The following is a 13,192-nucleotide window of genomic DNA, read 5'->3' on the forward strand; positions in this document are numbered from 1 at the left end:
AGATTGGCATCAGAGTGGTGACTATGAAGAAAGTGCTGAACAAGGCTCTTTGCTACTCCTCATACAAGAAGCACAAGGGCCAACTACTCAAGGCCTAAGAGAACCACCTTACGAAAGCCAAGAAACTCCTCCACAAGGTCAAACACCCAGTCGAGCTGGGGATGCTCTGGTTCTTCTCAGATGAGAAGAACTTCTGCCAGGACCAGTTGCACAACACACAGAACAACAGGTGGCTAGCCTACAGTCCACACAAAGTCCCGCATTTCATGAAGAACAAGTTTCCTCAAACTGTGGTCTTTGGGTGTTTCCAGTGAAAGCCATGTCATGCCGCTCCACATCTTTGAAGAGGGACTCAGACTCACTTCAGATGGCTATATTGAGTTGCTGCCCACTGTTGTCAAGTGCTGGGTGGAGAGGGTGGCTGCAGAAAGACCATATATGTGGCAGCAGGACTCAGCTCCGTGTCACACCTCTAGAAAACCCAGAAGTGGCTGTCTGAGAACTTCTATGACTTCACCAGTCTCAACATCTGGCCCCCAACTCGCCTGATTGCAACCCCATAGACTATTATGTGTGGGGCACAGCTGAAAAAAGACACCAATCATACCACCTGAAACACCAAGGACGAGCTGATTGCCAGGATAAAACTGGTGTTTAGGTGTCTCTCAAAGGACACCACGAAGGCCATGTGCCGCAGGTTCAGGTCCTGCCTGGAGGCCATGGTGGAGGCTCAGGGTGGCTTCTTTGAGTGAGCTGCATTTGGCAAGATATCCTTAAGGAGATGCACTTTGAATTTTGAGAATACATCAATTTTGGCCAAGATATGTTTTTCTTTCCTTTCTGAAAAAGTCAAATTTATCCCAAACACCCTGTATGTGTCATATAATGACCAATCATCACACACCAGAAACTTTAAGAATGGAGTTCCACAAGGCTCAGTGCTATCCCCCACACTTTTTAATCTATACATACAGTACATGTTATACCCACACCTGACACCTCAGAAATAGAAATCTTTTCTTGTGCAGATGACGTGACAATTACATGCAAACATCATAACACAAAGATGCAGAAATACTACAACCATACCACAATACACTCAATACCTGGCTCACTTCAAATACTCAAATTGCCACAACCAAATCTATAGCCACACTTCTTACCAAGTGGACAGCAGAATACAAATGCATACCTTCCATATCAACAACACTTTCATACCACACACACACACATACACCAAAGACTCTTGGCATAACATATGATAATCCATGTCATTCAAATAATACACCACAAACATATGGGTTAAATGCACACCTAGACTTTAACACATCAAATGAAGGAACAAAATTTGGAAAAAAAACAACTAATATTACAATATACAAACAATGCATACACATGGTGATGAATTATGTGAGCCCAACATGGGCCCATAATATCACTAAGATACACCACAATACTCTTCAGACCACAAAAAACAAAACCCTAAAGACAATTATAAACTGTACAAAAACCTCCAGAAGCATATCCATAATCACATTGCTCATTGCTCCATCAACAGACTGAAAGACAACACACTACTGCATGCCAGACACCCTGACATCCATCCCTCTGAATCCTCTCTCCCTCGAGAAGGTAGAGTTCACCTGGCCAGATCCAGCCCTTCTAAATTACCAGAGGTGAACGGGTGAATGTAATGCACAAATCTGTCCATAATGTAACATTTTACCCCAAACTATTCAACATATTATGGAAGACTGCATTGTACACAATTATGCAAGCACACAGCATAATATTCTATAAGGGATTTATGGGAAAACCCTCTTCCAGCCATAGCATTACTCAGAGAGGTGGGACTGCTCAGCCAGACAGCTCAGAGAATGTCATCATCATCATACCCCTTATAATAGAGGTAGTAAGTCAAGGCATACACCCATTCCAATCCTATCCACCACCCTTTTTTCCCCTCTCCTGTTAGCTCCTCGTGGATGAAGAGTCATCCTTCATCTCCTGCCCACTGCCTGGGTCAGAAGCAATCTATCAAGACTTAGTACATTGATTCTGAACTGGGCAGTGGGCCAGGGACAGGGATGACCCTTCATCCATGAGGATCTATATAAAATAACTGGTACATTAATTCTAAATCTCTGTCCAAGGTGCATGCATATACATTATCATTTCAAACATTTTCAAATTTGCAACAGACCATTTATTCTGCCTAAACCAGCACAGGTTTTCAATACCCTATCTATATACCAAGAGCTTTTCCCCCTTATAAGGGAGGTAAAGTCAGAGGCACATACCTATTCCCACCCATTTCACTCCCCTCCACTACCCCTTCCAGCCCTCCCATCTCAGCTCCTCATGGATGACAGGTCATCCCTGCATCCACCAACTACCTGGGTCAAACGCATTGCAGCAAGACACAGCACATCCACAGCAAAGGCTGCTTCACTAAATTGGTGAGCCCCCCTCTCTGTCCCCTCATGCAGAGAGATGGAGAGAAATCCCTTTGGGCTGTGCCAAAATATCATTCCCTCATAAGCACCCCCTATCCCTCCATTCCTTGCATAACAGTGTCATCCATACACATTCTCCACTCATCCCTCTCTCCTACCTTCTCCCTTCCTTGCTCAACAGATGTTCCCCTTTTGCTTAACACCCCCTTAACCCCTTCCATCCATCCCATCCTCAGTCATTCCCTGAAGTTCACTCCCCCACCTCTGCCTTCCACACCTCTTTTACTAATTTTTCATCATTCATTCTTTCCATGTGTCCCAACCATCCCAATAATCTTTCATCAGCCCTATCTGTCATTTCGTTTTCCACTCCTGCTCTTCTCCTCACCTCCTTGGTTCTCACTCTATCCAACTTGTAACCCCTAACATACCCACCAATTGCAATACTTACATACACCAAAGGCTTTTTTCCCCTTACAAGGGAGGTAGCCAAAAAGAAAGACATAAAAAACCATTCTCACCCATTCCATCAATACTTACCTCTTCCAATTTGCCAGTTTCAATGGCATCTAACCATCTTTCTTCTTCACTGTCAGTGTCATCATTGCCTTTGCCCTCCTTCTTCTTATTATTTTTCTTCCCAGATGACTTCACTTTCTCCGACTTTGACTTGGTGGGCTTGGGTGTTGATCTTTTCAAAAGAAATCAAATTGTGTGAATTTCTTATTCACAGAAAAATATAAAGTGGGTTCCATTGCCAAAAGGGTTTCTCATATGTTGAAACTAAAGATCTATCAGAATACCAACGACATCTTCTCCCTTATACGGGAGGTAGCTGGGCAAGGCATGACCCACCCTGACCCATCCTACTCCCATCATCCATTATTTTTTGTTTTATCTTAGTTCCTCATGGAGGAGGATTCACTACTGTTCCCCACTAACTGCCCATGGTACATACATACATATACCAAAGGCATTCCCCTTACATGGGGGGTAGCCAAAAAGAAAATGGCATAGAAACCACTCCCACCCATTCCATTCCCTACATATACATATTCCACTCCCCTCCACCCTCCTCCCTCCCTCTTATCTTGGCACCTCCTGGATGACGGTCATCCCTGCATCCTGTCCACTGCCCTGGGTCAGAAGCAGTGTTGCAAGACACAGCACATCCACAGCAAGGCCGCTTCATAAATTCGGCGACCCCCCCTCTCCGTCCCCTCATGCAGAAATGGAGATGGGGAGAAATCCCTTCGGGCTGTGTAAATATTTTTCTCATACATACTTCCTCACCCCCCATCCACTCCCCCTCACACATCACAGCATCATCCATACACAACCCTTCTCCATTCAACCCTATCTCCTGTCCTTCCTCTCTTTTGTAATGCCCCTTTCACCCCATCCATCCATCTCATCCTAGGACGCACCCTCATATTCACTCCTTCCACACCTCTTTTACTAATCTTTCTTCACTCATTCTTTCCATGTTTCCAAACCATCCCAATACTCTTTCATCAACCCTATCTTCCAGCTCCCTTTCCACCCCTGTTCTCCTCCTCACCTCCTCATTTCTCACTCTAGCCTAGTAACCCTTATCATACTTCTCAGACATTTCATCTCAAACACATTCAAACTCCTTCTCTCTTACTCTCTCATATTCCAAGTTTCTGCCCCATACAGTGCTGTTGACACAATCACTCCTTCATATAACCCCCTCTTAGCATCCATTCCCAGATGTTCATTTCTCATTACACTTTTCAATCCACCAAGGCATTTACTCGCTTCTCTCAATCTACATTCTACCTCCACCCCCACTCCTCCCTTTCCTACCACATTTGTACCCAAGTATCTAAAACTATCCACTTCCTCCAATCTCTCACCCTTAATGCCCACTTCCAGTCTGCTGTCACTCTCTCCCCTTGTATATCTCATCACCTTACTTTTATCCACATTTATCTTCAGCTTCCTTCTTTACACACCTTCTCAAACTCTGTCACTAACTTCCTCAATCCCTCCTCTGATCCTGCCACAAGCGCAGTGTCATCAGCAAACAACAGCTGTCTCACCTCCCACTTTTCTCCATTTTCTTTAAACATCTCCAATCCCTGACCCACCACCCTTGCATTTACCTCTTGCACCACCCCATCCATGTATAAGTTGATCAGCCAGGGCAACATAATGCATCCCTGACAAAGTCCCACCTTTACCTCAAACCATTCACTCTCTCCATTTCTAATCCTGACACATGCTCTACTTCTCTCGTAAAAACTCTTGACAGCTCCTAGAAGCTCTACTCCTATCCCATATATCTGCAAAACCTCCCACAGTGTCTTCCTGTCTACCCTGTCATAAGCCTTTTCCAGATCCATAAAAGCCCAAAAAACATCCTCACCTTTTCCTATAGCTTTCTCACATATCTGTCTTACCACAAATGTCTGATCTATGCAACCTCTACCTCTCCTAAATCCACACTGCTCCTCTAACACTCCCTCTGTTCCTCTCCTAATCCTCTCAATCAAGATCCTCCCATAAGCCTTCCCAACTAAACTTAACAAGCTTCCCTCTGAAACTACTACTCACATTTATCCCCTTTTCCCTTGTAAAGTGGAACTATACAGGCACTCCTCCAGTCTTCCGGCACTCTACCCTCTCTCCAGCAAACATTAAATAACCTCACCAGCCAATCCACCATCACTGTACCTCCTTTTTTTTTTTTTAGACATTCTGCATGGCATCCATCCTGACCAGGTGCCTTACCTGCTCTCATCATCTTAACAACTGCTTTCACTTCATCTTTCCTTATTTCACCTCCATTTTCCTCACTCATCACAGTCCTTTTCTTAGCACTTCCCACTGCACCTATCTTTCCCTCCCTATCCTCCTTTACATTTAGTGACTCCCTAAAATACTCTGCCCATCTTCACCTTACTTCACTCTTCCATTATCATCTCTCCATCTACACCTTTTACCTTTCCTTCTCTACTTGATTCGCCTCCTCTTCCTCTCCTAATCTCTTTCCAAAACATCTTTTTATTACTTTCAACATTTTCTGTCATACTCTTACCCCATTTCACATCTGCTCTCCTCTTTGCCTCCTCTACCTTGTGCTTTACTTTTATTTTATTTTCTTTGTACCTCTCATATGACTTCCTCGTCCTATTTTGTAACCGATCTGTGAAAACTCGCTTCTTCTCTTCTACAACCTTCTTTATTTCCTCATCCCACCATTCACTACCCTTCCTTCTATTTCCTCCTGTCCTTCTTGTTCCAAACACCATCTTTGCACACTTTGTGACTCCCTCCTTGAACCATCCCCATTCCTCCTCCACTCCCTCCCACTCCTCTCTCAGCTTGTTTTTGTACTCCTTCTCCTTTTCTTTTGCATGTCAAGAGTTCACTTAAAGCACCTCCCTACCTATTGTCCTTTTCCTCCTCCTCCATCTATCCTCCACTCTCAACTTACCTTCCACCAAAAAATTATCTGATATTCCCCCACCCTCTCCCCTTAGCACATGTACATCCTTAACTCTTCCTATTATACTCCTATCTACCACTACATTGTCCATTAACACTCTATCTACCACCCTTCCATCCACCACCCTCTCCCATGTGTACTTACGCTTAACTTTCTTCCAAATCACTGTATTTGCTATCATCAACTCTCTTTCTAGACACATCTCCACCATTAATTCTCAACTACGATTCTTTCCTGGAACTCCGCATTTCCCAACCACTCCGTCAACTGGTTCCTTTCCTACCCTAGCATTAAGGTCACCCAATACTACTATATTGATGTTCCTCCTTAATCCATCTATGCACTCTCCCTCTCCCTCTCTTCACTCCTGAACACCTCCCAATTATACTCCCAAACTCACACTAGCCCTTCCTTCTCAACTTAGTTCACTCAAAGCCAACACATCAATCTTTCTTCTCAAAAAACATAATACCTATCTTTTCCCTTTTACTCTCATCTGTACCACATCCACACACATTAAAAGACCCAAACCTTAGGGTGCTGGTCGGAAAACTCCTAGACCCTCTTATGCCTTTACTTTTTTTAGGAATGTCCCCTAAGCTACAGGGAGAAGGATGCCTGGTCCCAATCCCCATCCCATTTTTCTCCCCTCTTACAATCCAAGTGGAAATACTTGATGGCAGTATTCTTTTCCCCCACCACAGGGTACGCAAAACAAGGAAATGAAATTCAGAGAAATGGTACAGGACAGCATAAGAGGGACAGTAGCAGTGTAATAAAAGTTTCATTATTTCTCTGTGAGCAGAGTCCTCCTCTATCACAGACAAAATTATGTGTGGCTCTGGTCCACAGGGGCACCCTATATAGACCCTAAAGTATCAACTGCATGTATGCTACTTTGCCATAACAACATGCAGCCAATACCCCAGACAAACCATATTTCTGTACTAGAATTATACAAGAGCAACTGAATAAAAAAAGAGAAACAAACCCTTTATCTGGAGTATTTTCCTGTAACTTTATTTTCAGTTTCAAAGCAGATGATGGTGAGTCATCAATGTCATCAACAGAAATATCAACATCTTCAACATCCTCAACATTGATGATATGTTCAACCTCTTCCTTCCGTGAAGCCTTTTTGTGTTTGTGCTTCTTTGGCTTTTTGCCTTGTGGTGAGATCTCATCTGAAAAATATTACAAATGGCTGAAATCACAGTTATTCATCTGAACTACCATTAGTATCTTTATAAATTATATTACATTTTCATTATGTCAAAACTTGATCTTACATAACAGCATGAAATTGGTCTCTGTAGAGATGTAAAGAAAATGAGCAAGATCCTGATAATCAATCAACCAATCCATTATCTACGCCTACACTTACAACTCCACAAGCCCAGAAACTCAATATATTCACCTTACCACTATAACCCCCCATCCTCTATTCTTTTTTTTTTTCTTTCTTTCTTTTCGTTCTTCTTTCTTGCCACATGAGGAGATCAGTACCCAGGCATCTGCCCTCAAACAATTTATAATAGCAGGAAACAAAGAAATTAACCCAGGCCCAAAAAACATCCCAATATCACACAACCAATAAACTTTTCACACACATATACTGAAATGCAATACAAGCCACTTACATGAACTACACTGACCAACACAAACCAGTACAAAAAGAATTGGAGCTGCAACCACAACACAACAACTCATACACCAACACAAAAAACACAGTACAAATAAATATAAACATAATCACACACAAAGCTGCTTCAATTCCTATACAAGGACAATATATACATAGCTCTAATTCAAGAAACAAAACTAACACTTCAATCTACATTACCCACACTCACTGATTATACTGCACACAGCACAAGAAGACAACACACAATACAAATGTGGATTCTAACACTAATACAAAACAGCAAACTATTCTCAAAATAGATACATATATACATATACCAAAGGCTTTTTCCCCCTTACATGGGGGGTAGCCAAAAAGAAAAAGGCAAAGAAACCACTCCCACCCATTCCATACGTATTCCACTCCCCTCCTCCCTCTTATATATAAAATAAAATAAAATCTGCCTCATCACAAAAAACTGATCCACGCACCTTTTACCTTTCCTAATCTTACATTGTTCCTCCCTAATTACTCCCTGTTCCTCTCCTAATCCTCTCATATGGCTTTTATAACTGCACTCAACAAATTAATCCCTCTCAAACTACATAAATTTCCCTTTGTAAAGCAGAACTATATATGCACTCCTCCAGCACATCCCCTCCTTAGGCACACATTAAACCTCACTAGACAATCCATGAAAACTGTTCCTCCTTTAGTCAGACACTCTGCCTTAATAGCCTCCATAATTTTCAATATTCTTTGTACCTCATTTTTTTTCTATACCTCATTCTCGTCTTGTGATGCAAAAAACACATTTTTTTATAGCTTTTTTTTTTTTAATCTCGTCCAAATTTGTTCAGATATTAAATATTTAGTATATAAAAACAGGTGCAAGTATGTTATTCATCCCTCCACATGTGTGCATCTATCTTATTCAAAGAGCCATTAGACAGAGTATAAAAATAAACAGGTAATTGACCATTTTAGTCAATGTCAGATGCTGCAAGCCTGCAACAAGTGTAGATACTGTATATGGGTCAGTATTGCTATTGGCTGGCTACCTTACAAAATTTACCTTTTATCTTAGCATACTCTTCAAAGATTAAACACTCCAATTTCCCATAGTGACCCTGGACGTTGCCTAAACACAGATCCGCCACTTAGACAGTGGAAAAGGGGTTAACATAGTAATGGGGGGAAACTGTTGTACTCCCCACCACCCATCAAGGCTCAGAGCTTACTTTCTACCTGACTTTTTGCCCGCTATCCCTTAACTTTAACCTACAATAACATAAGTTGAGATGCAACTAAAAAAAAAACCATGCTGTTTAAAAAAAAAAAAAAAATTTAAACAACAAAAAAACATGGATATTTTTGTTTTTTTACATATTTTGTTTTAAAATAACTCAGCAAGGAAAAAACCATATAACAATAATTTTCTATGTTAGAATATCAAATAAATCAGTATATCCCTCACTTAAGGTTTTCTATGGTGTTAGAGCACTTCCATTTTCTGTGGTTTCATGTTTTGATGTGTTTTATTTATTTTACAATGTATGGTTACCCCACTTAGTTTTGGCACAGTTTTAAAAATGTTTCAGACAAGAATAGCAACTCGCCCAGTATTCTTTTTATTACATTTTTGTGTCTATTCATTTACATACCTTTTTTTTTTTTTTTTGCTAAATAGTAACTACCTTAAAAAAATTGACAAACAGCGAAATACTCAAAATGGTGTAGCAGATGACACATTTTTCTTGACTTACTAATGACATCTATCACTCTTATGTGACAAGTAATACGATTAATATACGTTGCAGAGGAAAGAGAAAGAGAGAACGCAGGAATCCGTTCACATAGTGGTCAATGGTAGACTGACAACCAGCTTCAAGCTGTGACTGGTGTTGAGTGCAGTGACAAACTAACCAAAACTAACTCACACACTTATAAGTTATGTTATAACCCTATTATTAAATCAATTATTTTCATTTATTTATTCAGCAGAGGGCTTGTGATCCAATTATGTTATGTATGATTGTAGGTTAAAGTTAAGGGATAGCAAGCAAAAAGTCAGGTAGAAAGTAAGCTCTGAGCCTTGATGGGTGGCAGGGAGTACAACAGTTTCCCCCCATTACTATGTTAACCCCTTTTCCACTGTCCAAGTGGCAGATCTATGTTTAGGCAACGTCCAGGGACTATGGGAAATTGGAGTGTTTAATCTTTGAAGAGTATGCTAAGATAAAAGGTAAATTTTGTAAGGTAGCCAGCCAATAGCAATACTGACCCATATACAGTATCTACACTTGTTGCAGGCTTGCAGCATCTGACAGTGACTAAAGTGGTCAATTACTTGTTTATTTTCATAATCTGTCTAATGACTCTTTGAATAAGAGGGATGAATAACATACTTGCACCTGTTTTTATACACTAAATATTTAATAGCTGAGCAAATTTGGACAAGATAAAAAAAAAAAAAAAATCATAAAAACAAGTTTTTTGTATTAAAAAAAAAAGCAATAACAAAATGCTTTTTTTTTTTGCATCACAAACATAATTGGATCACAAGCCCTCTGCTGAATAAATAAATGAAAATAATTGATTTAATAATAGGGGTATAACACAACTTATAAGTATATGAATTAGTTTTGGTTAGTTTGTCAGTGCACTCAACACCACTCACAGCTTGAAGCTGGTTGTTAGTCTACCATCGACCACTATGTGAATGAATTCCTGCATTCTCTCTCTCTCTCTCCTCTGCAACGTATATTAATCGTATTACTAGACAAATAAGATAGATATCATTAGTAAGTCAAAAAATGCTACACCATTTTGAGTATTTCGCTGTTTGTCACATTGCTTAAGGTAGTTACTATTTAGCAAAGATGAAAAAAAAGCATGTAAATGAACAGACACGAAAATGTAATAAAAAAGAATACTGGGCGAGTTGCTATTCTTGTCTGAAACATTTCTACAACTGTGCCAAATATAAGTGGAGCAACTTAACATTGTAAAATAAAACACATTAAAACATGAAACCACAGAAAATGGAAGTGCCCTAACACCATAGAAAACCTTAAGTGAGGGATATACTGATTTATTTGATATTCTAACGGAAAAATTATTGTAATATGGTTCTTTTCCTTGCTGAGTTATTTCAAAACAAAAAATATAAAAAGAAATAAAATATCCATTTTTTTTGGTCAAGGTTTTTTTTTTTGCAAAAAAAAATAAAATAAAGCATTTTTTTTTAGTTGCATCTCTATTCTTGCCACAGTCATTTTCTTAGCTCCCACTATCACAATCACTCCATAATCTCCTCTACACTCAACAACTCTTTGAAATACTCTATCTTCACCTTACAGTACTGCCTTTACTTTCACTAGCATCTTTCCATCTGCACCCTTTACCTTTTCCTCTTTACCTGATTCACCCCCTCACTCTTCATTTCTTCCCAAAACATCTTATCATTCTTTAAAAAAAAAAAAAAAAATTATGCTCCTACTCTATTTTACATCTGTTTTTCTCTGCGTCACTCACCTTGTCTTTGTTCTCCTCTTTTCTTATTATACCTCTCATATACTCCCCTACTTCTACATCACAACCAATTGATGTACTGCATGCTTGCTTCTTCTCAGCTACTATTACCGCCCTCACCTCACCATCATTCACTACCATTTCTTCTCTTTCCTCCCATCCTCCTCATCCTACATACCGTCTTTGCACACTTTATCACTTCCTCCTTAAAACATCCATTCCTCTTCTGTTTCTATGTCACCTCTAAATCTCCCACACTTATCTAGGTATTCCTTCTCCTTTTCTTTCTCATTCAATTTGTTAACTCTCAGCACTTCTCTACCTCCCACCCTTTTCCTCCTCTCCCCTGAAAACATTAAGATCCAAAACTCTTCCTATGTTTCCTTTGGCTACAAGCACATAATCCATTCATGCCAAATCAACCAACCTTCCCTCCACCCCTCCTTTCTCATGTGTACTCATGATTGGCTCTCTTCCTAAACACTGTGTTTTCTATCAGCAACTCCCTTTCCAAACGCATATCCAACATCATCTCTCCTCTAAAAAATTTACATGGCACCCCAAAAATCTCTACTATTCTATCTATCGGCTAATCTGCTCTAGCATTGAGATCCCATAACACCACTACATTCACATTCCTCACCCAAAAAATTGAATACAAATTTAAATTTATTTAAAGATCCCTTTCCCCTTCATTTTCCTCACTGCCAGGCCCAAATACACTTATAACAATCAACATCTCCCATCCCAATTTCATCTTTGCCCACTTTAACCTAGGAAACACTTCATTCCACTCCAACATGCTCTTTCCTAGCTCCAGAGCAACTCCTTTCCTCCATGCCCCTAATCACTCCCAGCACTCTCCACCATACTTCCAAATTAAAAATTGACCCTCCCTTTCAAATTAGTTTCACTTTTTGCTGACGCATCTATCTTCCTTCTTATAAGCTGCCAATCTCTTCCCATTTACTCTCATCTGCACATGTCACCAATTGGGAGCATAGGCTAGGGAGTGCACTACTTCACTGTTGGGAAGAGATGAAAGTGAAAGGTGGAGAGGATCTATGGGGAAATGTATTACTTGACATGACTATAGAACAATGACACAGTGGGTAAAAGAAAATACCAGATATAGAAGTAATGACGAACCATCGAGACTAGATTTAATATTTACAACGGACCCTGAAGTTGTGGATAAATTGAGTACACAACACCATTTGGGAAGAGTGATCACATATTAATAGAATTTCAACTAAAGGAGGAATTATATAAATGAGAAATACAGAAAGGAAGACTGATGTACAACAAAACAGACTTTGGGAAACTTAAGAAATTCTTTCAAAATGCAAATTGGGAAAAATTCTACGATGAAGAGACATGAGTGGAAGAGAGATGGATGATTTTGATGGAAATTTATTATATAGGAGTGGATAAATACATACCAAGAGAGAAACAGGAAAGGTGTATAATAAGTACTGGTTCAACAAAAGATGCAGTGAGGTGAAAGATAGAGGAGATATAGCTTGGAAAAGATGGAAAAAATATAAAAAACTGGTTAAGTGACAAATATACATCAACCAAAGAAATGAATATGTAAAAATGTGCGGAAGACAAAAGAAACTACAAAAAAGACATTATAGAAAAATGTAAAGATCAACCTCAGCTATTCTCTAGGTATGTAAATGGTAAACTTAAAAATAAACAGGAAATGGTGGAACTACATCATGGAAATATAGAGTACACAGAAGGTTTAGAAATGGCTGAAATCATGAACAATCACTAGTCAGTTTTCACTAGAGAAAAAATACAGCATTAGGATGAAGGAAACAAAGTGCGATACCCCCCCTCCATGAGGGAAATAAAAATAACACAAAAAGAAATAATGGATCAATTAACAAACCTTGATGTCAGGAAATCACACAGCCCAGATGGAATAGCAAACTGGATACTAAAAGAATGTAAAGAATGGACAAAATATATAACACAATAAGATGCTCACTCAAAGAAGGAGAAATACCAAATGACTGGAAAAATGTCAATATTGTACCAATATATAAAGGAGGAAACAAAAAAGATCCAACAAATTACAGACTGGTTTCCCTT

The 13,192-nt window shown here is 39.6% G+C and overlaps 1 protein-coding gene across 2 annotated transcripts in view; it reads right to left on the minus strand.

Annotated features, from left to right (window-relative positions):
- LOC143040581 (INO80 complex subunit B) overlaps positions 1–13,192 on the minus strand; it is a 233,386-nt gene that overhangs the window by 197,818 nt on the left and 22,376 nt on the right. For both annotated transcript variants that reach the window (XM_076211661.1, XM_076211660.1), the window contains 2 exons: positions 6,923–7,115; positions 2,997–3,147 (listed from right to left, as the gene is read on the minus strand). In XM_076211661.1, coding sequence (XP_076067776.1) covers positions 2,997–3,147; positions 6,923–7,115 — 344 coding nt within the window. The remainder of the gene's footprint in view (positions 1–2,996; positions 3,148–6,922; positions 7,116–13,192) is intronic.

Source organism: Oratosquilla oratoria, chromosome 29 (genome assembly GCF_046742065.1).
Source record: "Oratosquilla oratoria isolate Oo_2021 chromosome 29, ASM4674206v1, whole genome shotgun sequence".
NCBI lineage: Eukaryota > Metazoa > Arthropoda > Malacostraca > Stomatopoda > Squillidae > Oratosquilla > Oratosquilla oratoria.